The sequence below is a fragment of the Parasteatoda tepidariorum genome, chromosome 5, assembly GCF_043381705.1.
Source record: "Parasteatoda tepidariorum isolate YZ-2023 chromosome 5, CAS_Ptep_4.0, whole genome shotgun sequence".
Classification (NCBI taxonomy): Eukaryota; Metazoa; Arthropoda; class Arachnida; order Araneae; family Theridiidae; genus Parasteatoda; species Parasteatoda tepidariorum.
This window is the reverse complement of record NC_092208.1, coordinates 43,766,428-43,782,363: the sequence shown is the minus strand read 5'-3', so window position 1 is coordinate 43,782,363 and position 15,936 is coordinate 43,766,428. Positions and strand designations below refer to the sequence as shown.

The 15,936-nt window shown below is 31.2% G+C and overlaps 1 protein-coding gene across 2 annotated transcripts in view; it reads right to left on the bottom strand.

Annotated features, from left to right (window-relative positions):
- Window positions 1-15,936, bottom strand: part of LOC107452244 (prolyl endopeptidase FAP) — a 128,181-nt gene that overhangs the window by 111,012 nt on the left and 1,233 nt on the right. The window contains exon 1 of one of the 2 annotated variants that reach the window (XM_071181374.1): window positions 2,182-2,492. The exons of the other annotated variant lie outside the window; for it this stretch is intronic. Within the exon in view, the coding sequence (XP_071037475.1) occupies window positions 2,182-2,262 (81 nt within the window). The 5' untranslated portion in view covers window positions 2,263-2,492. Of the gene's footprint in view, window positions 1-2,181; window positions 2,493-15,936 lie in introns of those variants that run through there. 2 annotated transcript variants of the gene reach the window in all.

Here is a 15,936-nt window from a genome sequence, read left to right as displayed (position 1 = left end):
CTTACATAGTAGCACACAAAATATTCAATGAGAAAATTGAGGTTTGTCTGCTGCAATCACCAGAGAATAGATATTTACATTTTAAATTTACAAATGTGTGTGTAAATATTTTCGTCCAAAATGAGTGGTTTCAAAAAGTTAAATCGGAGAATTTCTTCAAGAAAATTTCTGATACGCACATGCTAAATTATATTCCCAAAATACAAAAAATTGAAATAAAAAAGAGAAACATACATGATTATTTTTGAATTTGAATAAATATTTTCTTGGATGCAAAACTTGAGAAATAAATTTCTTTGCACCGTTGGCATGTTAAATTTTACAGAAACGAAGAAATTAAGTTTTTATTAACGAGAAAAATATTTTAAACCCATATAGATTTTTTACGAAAATTGTCCGCAAAAAAATAACAACTAATATATTTCAGTTCGCGGGCCACAAAAAAGGGCTTTGCGGGCCGGATGCGGCCCCCGGGCCGCCAGTTGGAAACCCCTGATCTAGATATATATCACCTTCGCTACCTCTTTAAAACATTTTCCAGACCGTTGGAACAACGTATCTTACCGCATCAGTTTCTTGGGATTATTTATATAGATATTTAATAATTCTTTTTAGAAAAATAGTAAAATTTAAATGCAGTAAGTAAGACACCATTTTACAAAATGATTTTTGTATTAAACATTTATGTTAAAAAAATATATGTTTGGCTGTAAAGTTTGTAAAATGAAATTCTAAGCCTTATCAAGAAGAACTTTAAATATATATTTTAAATTTTTTTTATATTTAAGTCTGAAATTTTTCACTGTTTTATTATTGTTACAGTTTGTAATTGGTCATTTGTTACTTTACTGACATCTATGGTTAAATGCAACTGAAAACTTAAAGCTAAAAACGGTTCATTAATTAAAAGGAAAATAATTTTAACCTTGAAACGTACCTAACGAAAAATTATGGTGGAATCACAAATCGTGCTCTTTAGAATTATGGAAGCGAGTTTATATTGAGATGACATTAAAAGGTTACGCCCATATAAATGTCACTTTTACTCAACAGTTAATTCGAATTCTGACATTGATCCATCCATGCCCATAATAGTTTTCGGAAGTAGTTTTCAAGACAGTATCAGCAATAACTTTTACATAATATACAATAACGAATAGATACTGTTTTTGCAATTTGATAACGTTGATGTATCATTTGAAATAATGTCAAAATTCAGAATGCAAATTAATCGTTTTGAGAGTTTATAATGCATGTATTAACCGAATCTTAAGAAGATCAAGCTATGAATGTTTTTTGTGTTAAGAAAACCGGTATTTTTAACTCAATTTTTTATGTATCTAAAAACATTAAATGAAAACTTGTTTAAGGTACCATTTTATACTAAGTCTTGGTAAAATTTCAAAATAACACGCTAATAGAAATAATAAATAATACATAGCGTGGAAAACCTATGTTTATTTAATATATTGTTTTATAATCAACGTTGAACTGACTACCGTCTATCACTGTTCAACACCGTAACCTTGTAGTTTTGAACCCAATCCAGAAGACAAGGGAACTTCTGGATCAAGCATCAGAGCTATGTAGCCTTCGTAAAGGAATTTTTGATGGAACTAATAGACTTAGAGAGGAAAAGTACGGAAACTTTCCACGGTCAGCCCGATTTACATCGCTAGCCAACAGTGGGATTCGAACCTGGCTCACCGCATTGCGAGGCGAGCGCTCTATATCTTAATCCACCGCGGCGTGGAAAACTATAAGATAATTATCATTAAGCAACACAAATATCATAGCATGGTGCTGCCCAGATCTAGATAGAAAAATATAATCACCAAATTTCCAGAGCCTAAGCCTATTATGATATTCTTCTAAAAATGTATCAAATCACAACCTTTTAATATATATACAGTTATACAGTTTAATCCATTGTTTTTATAAAAAAAACTCCAGTCTTCTATGAATAATATATGCTATAAAGTAGGCGAGACAGAATTAGAATAAAAATTAGCAATGAAATTAAAAAAATTCTATTATTAGATCATATACATAAACTTTTGAATTTTTGACTAAGAGCAATTTTATAGGAAATTTCTTTATAATTTTATAAATGATATTGTAACAATATGTTATTAAGAAAGTTCAGTAACATTTAAGATCTAAAATAAACACGGAACTTACGTAATCTTCCTGATCTCCTGATGCTATAACATAAATTTGTTTTTTACCAGTTTTCTCAAACTGTGGCATAACTCCTACCATCTTGCTTAATCCTTCAATAACAAAATCACGTATATGACTGAAGTAAGCGTCTTATGGTTTAGGATTTTATCTGCTATTTATACATGCGCTTTTTAGCACGATTTTTACCTCGCTATTTATTCTATTCCAGATGGTTATAAGAACACATTTGAATAAGGCGTATTAACAATTAGTAATATCTTTGGCTATTCTACTTTGAATCTGTTGCATTTGCAAAATAGAACTGATTCACTTTCGTGGAATGCGTACGTGAGATTATAAAAACGCGTTGTTGTTATCGCTATTGGTTGTCAGATACGTCTAAATACGATAAAGTAAAACAAGTTTAAATTAGAAAAAAGATTAGAAATACTAAATTGAGGTAGAGTTATCTGAAAATTAGTAATTTGTTGTTTGCGTATGGCATTTGTGTTTTGACTAAACAAATTCTGATAACACGATTCCAGATTGTTTTTTTTTTGTTTAAGTTAAGTTTACATTGTTTGTTTATTGTAGGAAACTAAAAACAAATAAACACGTGTAAAATGTTGTGCGCTACCTATCAAAATGTTATTTAACCGTTTCGCATTTAATTTATTTAAAAAGAAAGATAGTTTGTAAGATAGAGGGGTTTGACAAAACTATGGAAACACTTATATACTAACTCTATGTAAAAAATTTTTCTTCTAGCAGCAAATGTTTTGGAAGGTTTTCAGTTGAAAAATTATTGCATAATTTGAAATATCACGCTCAAAACTTTTAGAAATTAAGTCATTTTTACACTTGCAGAATTCGGATCGACCAAAATGAGTTGAGGAAGCTAATAATTCTCTGCGCTGCTTTGCACGTCTGCAAAGCTACAATTTGAATTGGATTTTCTCACCAGGATTTTTTAACAATAATCGGAATACTAAGTGTCTCCACTTCTTTGTTACTTAAGAAATGGTAGGAATATATTTCAGTTTATGATGTGATATGTATACGCCCTATACGTTACACCTATACGTCTTTTATAAACTTGTTCATTCAGAAAAAAAGTAAAATAAACCAAAAAGGCATTGTCGAAAAAAAAAATCTGCAATTTTCCAAAACAAAACTAATTTTGATTTTAAAATCCCCACACCCGAATTAGGTAAGATAAAGTACTTATATAAATGTAGTAAAAATTTGGCCCTCAATGTTATTCGTCTCTTTTATTAACCCTTTCCTGTGCAGTGTAGTCAGTTTGGTAAAACTAATTTCGCAGATGTTTCAAACCACTAGAAATGCAAAACAAAATTTTTTTTATAATCGTCGTTGAACAGATGAACCAAATTTGAGTTTACGACTATCAGTGTTCAACTCCGTAGTCTTGCAATTTTGAACCCAATTCAGAAGACAAGGGAACTCCTGGATCAAGTATTTGTCAGAAATTTGCCCTTGTGGAGGAACTACAGAGACCCCAACTTGCTCTGGACAGCGGATTAATATTTTTGAGAGGTAGTCCTTTAATGTATGATTACTAATTCAGTAAATTCGATTCATTAAATAATAGCTCACCATTATTTCTAAATAATTTAGAAGCTTATGTGATATACTACTTTGTTACCATTAAGTTGTGTTGAGTCTTTTAAAAAAGAAGACAAAATAACGCGAATATCTCCAAATTTCAGTTTGTAGTTCTCTACCATTTTCTTAAAAGATTTTGTCAAGTCCGTAGCTGTTTCTATCTCTGGAACTAACCCCCATTTGCAATACATGGAGAGGAAAAACACGAAAACCTCTCACAGCCTGACAAGAGAATTCTAACCCATGATCCGTCTACCACTGAGGATATTTTACGTCAGCACTGTGACTGGTGTGAGCCTCCTCACGGTTTTTTATATGTAGTCCGCTCAGACCATTATGAAGGTAAATCAGTTTACGAAAGAGCCATTTAATAGAAAATCTATTAAAAATTAGAAAGTGGTAGTCGTAAATATATGTCTAAAACTTTTTTAAATTTATGAATATGATTGGTTTGTCTTATTTACTTGTGAACCATTACAGATTCAATTCTCAAATATACACTCTATGACAAAAAAATCGACGCACCAAGAGGCAATCGTCCGATTGCTTTGAAATTTCGTATGTATGAATGTTTTGAACAGATCAGGCAGGAATGATGCCGACTGGGGACGTATAGTCTTTAGCGACGAATCCCGCTTCCTGACGATCATCGAAGACGTGTTTAGAGACGCACAGGGCAGAGGGGGGATCCTGCCTTCACTATTACACGCCACACCGACCCTCAACAAGGCATTATGGTTTGGGGTGCCATTTCCTTTGACAGCCGGACCCCTTTGGTCGTCATTAGAGGTACACTTACTGCACAGCGGTACGTCGACGACATCCTAAGACATGTTTTGCTATCGTTCCTTTTGCAGAGCCCTGGGCTGATTTTTCAGCAGGACAATGCCAGACCACATACGGCAAGTGTTGCTATGAACTGTTTGCAAGCTTGTCAAACTCTTCTTTGGCCTGCCAGATCACCAGATCTCTCTCCCATCGAGCATNGCAGGACAATGCCAGACCACATACGGCACGTGTTGCTATAAACTGTTTGCAAGCTTTTCAAACTCTTCCTTGGCCTGCCATATCACCAGATCTCTCTCCCATCGAGCATGTCTGGGATATGATGGGAAGGCGATTGCATATGGCATGGAATGTTGATGACCTCGTTCGATAATTGGATCGAATTTGGCCGGAAATACCGCAAGAGACCATCCGGGAGCTTTATCGGTCTATGCCACACCGTGTGGCAGCTTGTATCCAGGCTAGAGGCGGGTCAACACCTTATTGAACTTGTTACTGTAACTCTGAAATAAATTATTCAATTGTTCTGAAATTTTAATCACTTACTATTCTGTTCATTGTCTTCCTATCCACCAATTTTCGTTTCAATCGGACAATTCCTTCTTGGTGCGTCGATTTTTTTTATTATAAAGTGTATATGATAAATTTCTCACAAGTACTTTTAAAATAGAATTTGGGTTTATGCGCACAACTGGTTCACTTTTTAAATAGTCTGCGCGGACTACTTATAAGTCTGATGTATGAGGTGATGGCCGGGTGCAGAATTCGTATCGACAAGCCATCACTGGGATTCGAACTCGGGTTACCACCTTGGGATTCTATCCCCTGAGACACCACAGCTCATGTAAATTTTTTTATTTTTAAACGTTTAGCAACCACTATTTCTTAAAAAACAAAGAACTAAAGTACGTCGCTCCATTTAAAACGCACTTTCAGAGGTCGCACTTGCTAATGTTCTGTCAGTCTAAAATTTTCAACGAACAGCTCATAATAAATAATTCCTTTTCATTCTCATCAAGTGCACACCAGAACCTTCCCTGCCGTTAGTCCTGGTTTTGCAACCGTTTCAGCTGCTTCACCTAATTTGACCACGATTGCTTTCACACAATGTTGTTGCATGTGATCGATTTCTCGTCACCAGTTACCCCCTGTTTAATCTCTTCGAGACGGGCGAGTCATACTATATGCATTCTCAGGGTGTCGATAATCAGGGTAGAAAAGATAAAACTGGTAGCCATATTATTTTTATAGCAGTTTATTTGTGGGCGGGGTAATAATAGTTTGCTTTATTTAATTCGCCACTACTTAGTTCAAATTAAAAATTGCATAGTTACATTTTTAGCACATTAGGATTGGATGCGTTAGATTTAAAGTGAAACCAAAAATAAGTCTGTCAAATTAGCTATGCTCAAACTGAAGCCTTTTATTTTTTACTATCCTGATTTCGTACGACTACATTGATGACTCGCCCGTCCCGAACAGGTTAGGAAATGGGTTCTTCCTTTTGGCAAAGGCTTTGCAGATAGAAATTAGATTTATAATTTTATTTTGTTAATTGGTGTGGCATCCAAACATCAAATTTCCTTTTAAAACTATTAAATGATCGATCTTTAGCTTCTGGGTTATGCTACGCGTACCAACTAGCCGGTCAACTTCGACATTTTCGGTGACAGTGCGAGGTGCATCTTTAACATTATAAGTACCCGAACGGAATCGACGAAACTAAAATTGCCCATAATTGGCTGTCATAGTATCGGAACTATAAAAACACCATTCGAAATTTCAGCCACCGGGCTTTCAGTTTCGCCTATATCAAAGAAAAACTGTAAAATGTACTGAATTTTCTCAGAAAAGTATCATTTACACTTTAGAGCTTTGTCAAAATATTTCTGATTTCATTTCGTAACGTGCTTGTCGAATCTTTCTGTTTTAAGATCTTTAAGGAGGTCTTGATTTCGTACGAACCATCTTGCTTTAGTTATTATTGAATTACAGAACTTAGTTTTGGAAAGTGTCAAGTTTCTTCTTTAGCGTTTTTGAAATATTGCCTCATGCTGGTGATGGGTACGTTAGTATCGGTCTAATCTTTCAAACAGAAATTAGTCGCTTAAAAAAATGCTTAATGACATATACAAACTATTGCTACCAACTATTTCAGCAATTTTCAATAAATTTTATTTTCGTATTTAAAGAGGTAACTAGATTTTTGTTAATAACATTGTTTTTTTTTGTTTAAAGTGATTAAAAAAATTTCCACTACAATAAGGATTAATATTTGATGACAAAAAAAATTGCTTATAATTTGAAATTTGATTGACATGGTGTTGGTTTTCAACATTATTGTAAACAATTTTAATACCCTTCCATCATCTGTCTGACAAATGTCTGTTTTGATTTATTTTTTATAAGTAACATAAAGAAAAATATTTGTAAAAAAATGTCGACAAAGTGAAGAAGCCATACATATCGATAACGAAGTAATCCTTTTATTACGAATTTTCTGATCTTTAATATAGACTAGTAGAATACGGATTAAAATTACTTCTATAAACATATTTAAAGATAGCAAAGTCAGCATTATATTATAACATAATATTTAATACAATTAGTTAATACGAGACTCTTAAGTTCAGCTATTAAGATTTGACTTGAGCTATTAAGATTTGTTTATCTTTATATATAATTAATTCTAATGACTATTTATTTTGTTTGAAATTTATATAGTGTGGTAAATACACTATGCAAATAAAAATTTGTATAAGGCTTAAGATTTACTCTTAAATTGAATTAATCTATTGATTAATCATTTTACACAACTGAATTGAATAAAAATTGTTTTTAGGAATTGTTGAAATATTTCGTTTATTGTTTCCAAACATTTTTTTATTCAGTCAACCAATTTCGACTATTGGAGTATGTTTTAAAACAATAAGGATAATATTAAAGAGTCTAAATTACTAATACGGCTAAGAACACAAATTTGGGTCGATCGCATAATATCAGCACACGTCTAAACCAATGAAAGATTTCAACACATTATTAGCGCCTCATTATGCAAATGGCAGCTAACACTAGAAGAAAGAAGGTATGTTTATATGATACCAATTTGTGTATTGAGTCTGAATTTATAAATTAATACTTTTATTTCCGTATTCAGCTAGGGTTATGTAAATTAGTAGCACAATTATTTCGTTAAGCATTATACATACCGTGATACATTTGTAATGACTATAAGGCTTTAAGGGTTCTGAGTAAGAGTTATAGGGATTCCGAGAATTAGGACTTTTCTTCATTTTAACAAGTAATAATTTTGAAACTTTAAATTACATTTTAATTCAATCAATAATCCGTTATTTCTCTCTTTTGGTTGCCTGTAGCTGAAGCTAAAGTTACGGTTATTTTTAAGTTAAAGTGGAGTGCAACAAAAATAATGTTTGTGTGGTTTAAATAAATTGTTATACCCATTTTGCAAATACCACTTATTTCGGCTGGGAATTATGAGTAATAAATTTTTTTTTCATTATAAAAATTAAATATCTTCCTGCTATCTATCAAACAAAGCCTTCCAAGTTTCCATTCAAAACTGCAAATCATCAAAAAAGAAATATCACAGCTGGAGTACCTCAGGGCAGCATTCTTGGACCGATTCTATATATTTTATACGCTGATGGTTCTCCAGTTTATAGAATATATTACAAGAGTATTGCAACTTTTTATGCAGACGATAAAGGAATCATCATCAAGTCAAGAAGTCCAAATATAGCATTACAGAAATTACAGGATCAAATTCATGAAATAGAAGACTGGTGAGTTAAATGGAAAGCAGCCGTAAATGCAGACAAATCTCAAATTCTAATCATACAAAAAAGAAGAATAAAAATACTAGCACAATGCAAACCAAAACTGTTCAATATTCAAATACCAATAGTTAAAAAAGCAATCTACCTCGGCCTTATAATAGAAAGCAATCTTACCTGGAATGACCATACCAAAAATATAATAGACAAAACAAATGCAGCAACAACAATAATACAACCACTCATCTATAACCAGAATGACTTATTAAAACTAAGAAAACTACTATTTACATCAATGAGCAGATCAATTCTGACATATGCCTCACCTGCCTGGACATCCATACCGGAACATCTCATGGAAAAACTCAACCAATGCCAGAACAAGGGACTCACAAAAATCTACTGTGCCAGATGGTTCATCAGAAATACAAATATCCACAACGACCTTAAGATCCCGACCCTATCACAATATATTTACAAATTAAATGCAGATTTCTTTGACATGGTCATAAAATGCAATGCAGTAAACTTCAACCATATATTCAATTTTGAAAATTACAAAAAAGATAAAATTAAGATCAATAGCTGCTCACTTTACATCCGACGCTTCATATCATAATTATCACAATAAATAATTAATCACAGATCCACCCATAGCATCAAATTAAACAATACTGACAACTTAATCAAACGTTTCCCCACGTTGACCATCAATATACATTTAAAGGCACACATAGTTTAAAGCAAGCTGCTTCTTATAATTTCCATTATTATTATTATTTACGCAAGTAAGGTGCTTGAATCCCGCTAACAGCCACCACATAGATTGCTGACCTTAAAATCCTACCACAATTATCAAAATAAACATGATGGATGGGATAAGGGACGCTGCGAGACTCAGGTGCCCAGCTCAAAAATTAGAAGATGAGGAAGAAAAATTACTTATCACTATAGTAACATAGATATCAAAGATTTACTGTGTTAGTAATGCATACAGAATTAATATTTTTCAAGTAAAATATAAGCAGATTAAATAAAAAATATTTATAAAGCAATGAGTTTGTACTTTACTAATTTGAATTACAAACATTTGAAAAACAGTCATAAAATATATTAGGAAATAAAAAAAAAACATGATGATGTAAAAGATAGAAAATATGCGTCACGTGTTTCCGTTAAATATTTTTTATGTTTTCAGAAAATTCTTATAAATTCAAGAAAATATATTGTTAGAAGCATAGAAATTGCAATTAAAGAAGTCGAGTGATAGATATTGCCCCTCCGATGAAATTTTATCTATTTTTGTTTAAGAAAATATCGATTTACTCAGGATATTATTCTTGCTTCAAAGCGCGATTTAATAAAATGCATTTTTCATTTTGAAGAAACATGCTCATGGCTTCCTGTTTTTTTTCTTTTTTTTTTTTTTAATTTGACATTTGCGCTGAAATTTTTTTCTAAGGATTGAGTCTTTTTCTTATTTTAAATTCACTGAAAATGTATTTTCGTGAACGGTTATTACAATTGAGTATATTGTTGCGAATTTAAAGGGGGTTATTAATAGGCCACTTCGATTTCTAAATATTTTTTTGTTCCAATGCCCACCTGGAGAATGACATTTCGTCAATACAGGCATCTGAAGGGCAGATTTGTCGGCAACTCTTTCTGGCGCACCATATCAGGTGGGCCAACGTTGCTCCCACCGTAAGGACAAATAGTACACAGAATGAAAGAATTGTTCGGGATTCGTACAAGAGAACCTTTCTGATGCAACTGATTCCAAATCATCGATATATTTTCCAGTAAAAATTACGTCAGGTGATAGAGGTGACAGATCTCTCTCTCTCTCTCTCTATCTATCTATCTATCTATCTATCTATCTATCTATATATATATATATCNATAGTTAGCACTAATTAATTATCATAATAATAGTCACCCCTTTGAACCATTAAGATTAGTTGCTAGTTCTAGAAAATCTTAGCATTAGAACCAAAGTTATTAAGAATGATATCTTATTTTATGCACTGTATAACATCATGTAATGCATAGAAATTAATAATCTATATTGAGTTAACTTTGTTCTCTTTATTAAATACTTAATCAAAAATGGATGAAAACTGACATTTGTATATTTTTGAGTTGCGAGTGATGTTATTCTAGACGGAGGGAGAAATACTTTTAAATATGATTTTCAAATGGTTAATGCTAATTAATTAGCAGGAGGATTTAATATTCGCTTGTAAGCGTAATACATTCATTTGTAGTTGAACAATATCTATAGAGATTCTTGTTTAAAAAAGAAACAAACGCAAATTTAGATTTAAAGGGCTTGGTTAGATTAAGACCCATTTAAGATGTTTTAAACATTTCGATTTTAAAATTATTTAAAACATGCCGGACGTCACTAACCTGTCGTATGATATTGAAAAACTATTTTTTAACGACCGAAGATTAAAACAGATGCTAAATTATATCGGTAACTAAAAGTATGAGGAAACTTATCAATTCATAAAAATAGTAACTATTTATTCAATATAAGACATCCGCCTTTTTTTTTTTTTTTTAACTTGGTAACCTTATTGAATAAAAATATAATTTATTCTAATCTAATAATTAAAATGAAACTGTTGTTATCATGTAAATATTTAAAAAGAATGAAAGGCCACAAGCTAAGCTCAAACAAAAAAAAAGAAGAAAAAATATTTGATTTATAACAAGGTATTTTTGCATACTAAATCAAAAGATTAAAAAATGTCGGACGACATCCAAGGAACCAGCCTAAAACGGACAGTGCGTAGAACTAGTTATCACGCCCCCCTGATCCAAAGCTTGTATTGGACACAAAGACACAAACAAACTGAAATCATCCTGTCCGGCCATGTTAACGTAGTACTCTTCAAGAAGTTTATGATAATTTTGATTTCCTTATTTTGCTTCATAATTGGATTTTACCATCGAAATTTTTCTTTTAAAATTTATTTTTCTGTTTTGAACATTTAATCAGAAACACTGGAACGCTAATTTATATTATGGAGCCTGTTTCAAAACGTCAAAAATTAATCGGAAAAAAAATTGTCAAGATTACTTCTTTAGCAACAGATAATCAATCAGGTAAATATCTTTTACTATAGTACATTTTGCATATTTCGTGATATAATAGTCTTGGTACCAATAACGTTTCCATATGGTTGCAGTAACTAAAAAATTTATGCCTATCGAAAAATGTTTTAGTTGTGGTGTTCAGATCAAAGGTAAAATGCCATTCGAAATATTCGATAACACGTATCGTCTACTTTTCAACTATTTTATTTCACAATAGATCGTATCATAAACGTTTATTCTCAAATAATATGATGTGCAACTTAATGCAGATTTACGAAGACAAAATTAAATTCGTATTTTGTTGAATATGAATGACGTAAAAGTTCAATAACATCAGTAAATTTAAAATGCTTCAACTTTATTTGTTTCAAACATTGCATTAACTTTATCAACATATTGATAATGATTGACTTAAATTTTCATTTTTGAATTACTGAAATGCTCTGCTTTTGAAGCCCCACGTTTGCTTCGCGTTCATTGTTTCTCCCTAAAATGTCGATATTTTTCACGAAAACAGATACATTGTTGTTAAATATAAATATTACGCAAAAAAAAATTTCGTTAATTATATATATATATATATTTATATAAATTGATTGTAAAAATAAATAAATTCTTAACTACATTAAAAACTAAAATTTTAATTAAATTAGATCTTTCAACTGAAGTAAATATCTATCTAAATAAAATAAATATCTCTTTAATAATTATTAGAAAAAATCTAGTTTAGAATTTATAAAGAAAAAACTTAGCCGTAAAATTGATGTTTAAATAACATAATTTTATTTTATCACAGGATTTTACAAATCCCGTGATAGATAACCTGTGTGCCTTTTATTAAGCTGTGTATCAAATCTTGTGTGTCTGTAAGAACTCAACAAGTTATAATGAAGTATAAATGGTTATTACTGTCTCATTATATACGTTATCATCACAACACTTCAGTTAATCAGTATAGAATTGCGTTATCTTGGGTCTTTAATTAATAATTTAAGAAATTAAACCTTGTACTAAAAGCCAAACTTTATAACCAGATTGGGAACAATTATTTAATTTTTTTAAGAAATGTATGTAATCTTTTTAACTAACTTTTTATTTTTACTAGCCCAGAAACGAAAAAAAAAAATCTTAAAAAATAGGTTTATTTATTAGTAAATGAGCGGAAAATCCACGGAAAACGGGTAACTAGTGTAGATATGTTAGTTAGAAACAAACCAAATCTCCCTTAACTAAAAAGTAAATAAATAAAATAAAATTAGATAATATTTTTTGCACAAATTAATAAGGAAAATTTATAATTGCACAAATTAATAAGAAAAATTAATAAAATATCGAACAAGCTGTTTGTTGATGTGAACCGTTAGCTTTTAATCTTTCATTTCTACCCGACTTATAGTCTGTCTATTTTGCTGCAGCTTTTCGTTTCTAACGCACGAAAAGAAATTTATTCGCTATTGTGACAATATTAGTGATTTATGCAATGTCTGTAGTAATTTTATACTCGCTTAACTATATATTTGTTGTATTCACATTTATTATGCCACATTTTTTTCTCCTAAATGCTTATTATTGTCAAAAGAAAAAAAAAAGCTAATCTGGTATAAGTATGTTGACAACCATTTAACTAATTTTTTGAAGAAAAAAAAGTTTGAATTGAAGTTTTAATGTTAGTTTACTTCTGTTAATTTAATTGTTTCTTAAAACTTCATTATAAGAGTTTAAAAGTGTGATCAAAGCCAATACGATAATCACGTGATCTTTTTATTCCCCCCTTTTTTTCTCCCTTCTTCAAAACTTCTTCTTTAACGGAAGACTTTCTCTGAGCGATTCGATGAGCATAGTTTCGTATAGAGAATCAGTGTCTAAAATAAATCCTAACATATAATAATGTTTTCACCACTTTTTATGAATTTTACATAACTCTAGTATTCAAGAAGTAAGTTTTGAAAAAGTTTGGGTAATAAAGAGATCTAATTTAATTTTGACAACCAAATTACAAAAAAAAGAAAAAAAAATGTGCAGGGAAACTTGGTTTTATTGAAATCATAGTTTTTTTCCCTCCTTTATCGAAAAATTTGAAGACCACAAGGGAAGAAAGTTCTATGTCCGTAAAAAGTGATTCGAAAAAAAAATGAATTTGACAGTGGAAAGGAAGGGTTTTCCACAGTACTGTTCATCTTCACGGCGTAATAACTCTCGGGGAGAACTGAGTTTTAACGTTTTTGCTTTGTCAAAACTTAGTGTTCCTCGAAGTGCAAGGGATAGCAATTCAATCGTCATTTGTGGACATAAACTTTTCTTCTTCCTTGTCTTCATACATTACTTTATTGAAATTACATACATTTGCAGGCTTGTGTGCTCAATTTAGGTTTATAAGCCTTTGTCAAGTAGAAAGACAGAACAATTCGGAGAAGGACATCACGAAGAATATATCCAGGGTTACGGCGGGATTCGAACCCGCTACCTCCACGCTTTGCACAGCGTTTGGCCGGCTATACAGCTCTGCCATGGAGGCCCCACCCTTCATATATCAATGTTTTGATGCGTCTCCGAAAAATGTAGTAGTGATAGTTAGTTCTCGTTAATGCTGGTGGGATTTTCATTTTAAAAAATACAATTTTATTGTTTAAAGGTGTAGTGAGGGCAGAGTTTTCTTAATAAAATAACATTTAGTGGCGGACACAAATGTAATCTATGTTTGTGGTCCATTTCCTCTTAGTTACCATTATTAAATTTTTTTGACACCTGCAGGAAACCTGATAAGTGGTAACATTAAATTCTATGTTCGCCGATGCTTAATTTCGAAATATTAGTGTTTCGGTTACAAATAAAGGACATTCTCACAAGATGGAGAATTTTTAGTACTTGAGAAAAATATGCGAATTAACGCCGGGTTATTCCATATTTCAGTGATGCTTAAAGTGGAATTATTAGCGAGTGGTAGCTTATTAATGTTTGTAATAAGTGGATATTTTTTTGCGTTAGGTATCATTTAAGTTTGAAAATTAATAATTCCTTTTATTATAATTAAAAATTAGAAGCGGTATGTTACTCGTATAACGCGGTAGTCAAGCACATTTTCTTTTCACAAGATAATATTTAAGAATGGAATAATAGAGATACCAGTTTTTCTGTGTTTATAGAAAATAAACGGCAAGTTGGCATGTCAAGAGGATGTAATGAATTAAGAGAGTCAAACAGAAATGAGTGTTATTTTTTTCCTCAATTATTTTCGAGGACGAAATAGTGCACTAATTTAAATATGCATAAAAAAAAATATGTTTTTTAAAAAAAAAACTTAATATTTGAAAGTAACATTACAAAGGCCAGGACTCAAAACTTTATCTTTTAAAATATTATTAAAAAACCAGTCGTGTCTACCGTCTTTTTAAAAGGACTATTTCTTTTTCATATATCATGTTGGTATAAACAAAAATGTTCTAACACTTTTATCATATAAGTATTTAACATAAATTGACCACCTTTTATACTTGGATCTAGGTATTTTGTAATCCGTAAAAGAGAAAAAGCTGGCTGGAAATCCAGTTTTACAATGATATCTGTTGGATTAATTCTTATTTGAGAAAAAGTAAACAGTGGAGGATAGTTAACAGTTAAAAATCATAATAACTTAGACATTTATTTTTTAAAATCAATCTAAAAAAGATGTCAATCAATTATTATTACCAGTTTTTTCTTATTTATGGAGTAGAAACAGGTTATGTATTAAAGGATTTAGGAAAGAATTGTATGAAAGCGAATGATGTGCAGTTAAATACAAAGGGAATATTTTTGAAAATTTTGGTTTTTAGCGTAACTTTTTTCCGAAATTTTAAGGACGCTTCTTAAAAAAGACTTAACCTCGTCGAGACGGGCGAGTCATATATGCATTTTCAGGGTGTCGATAATCGGGGTAAAAAAGATGAAACTAATAGCCCAATTTTTTTTTATAGCAGTTTATTTGTGGGCGGGGTAAAAATAGTTTGCTTTATTTATTTAATAGTTTGCTATTACCAAACCTAAAGAGATAACAACACTAAATACATCGCAATTTATAGGCTGTCGTAGGATAGGAGGACGCAGCATTGACGTTTTCAAAATAAAATGATAGCAAAGTATTTTGGTGACCATCATTTATTTATCCGAAATAAATGCATGATGAGTCAAATGATGCGATTCGGTTAATATCACCTATTTGAACCATTTAGCTTGGCACTTATGTCTGTACCTGCCAACTTTCATTTTCTAAGAGGACGGTTTTCTCAAGGTGGTAGAGATGTGATATATATATATATATATATATAATAAATAAATAAATACAAGAAAACACTAAGAAAGTTAAGAAAAACAATAAGTAACATTTATTGCGCTTAAGCTGCAAGTAAACAGCACTCATTAGATAAGTTCAAAATGAAGAATAAAACAAAGAAAAATTATAGACATATGAAAAAAAGGGGGT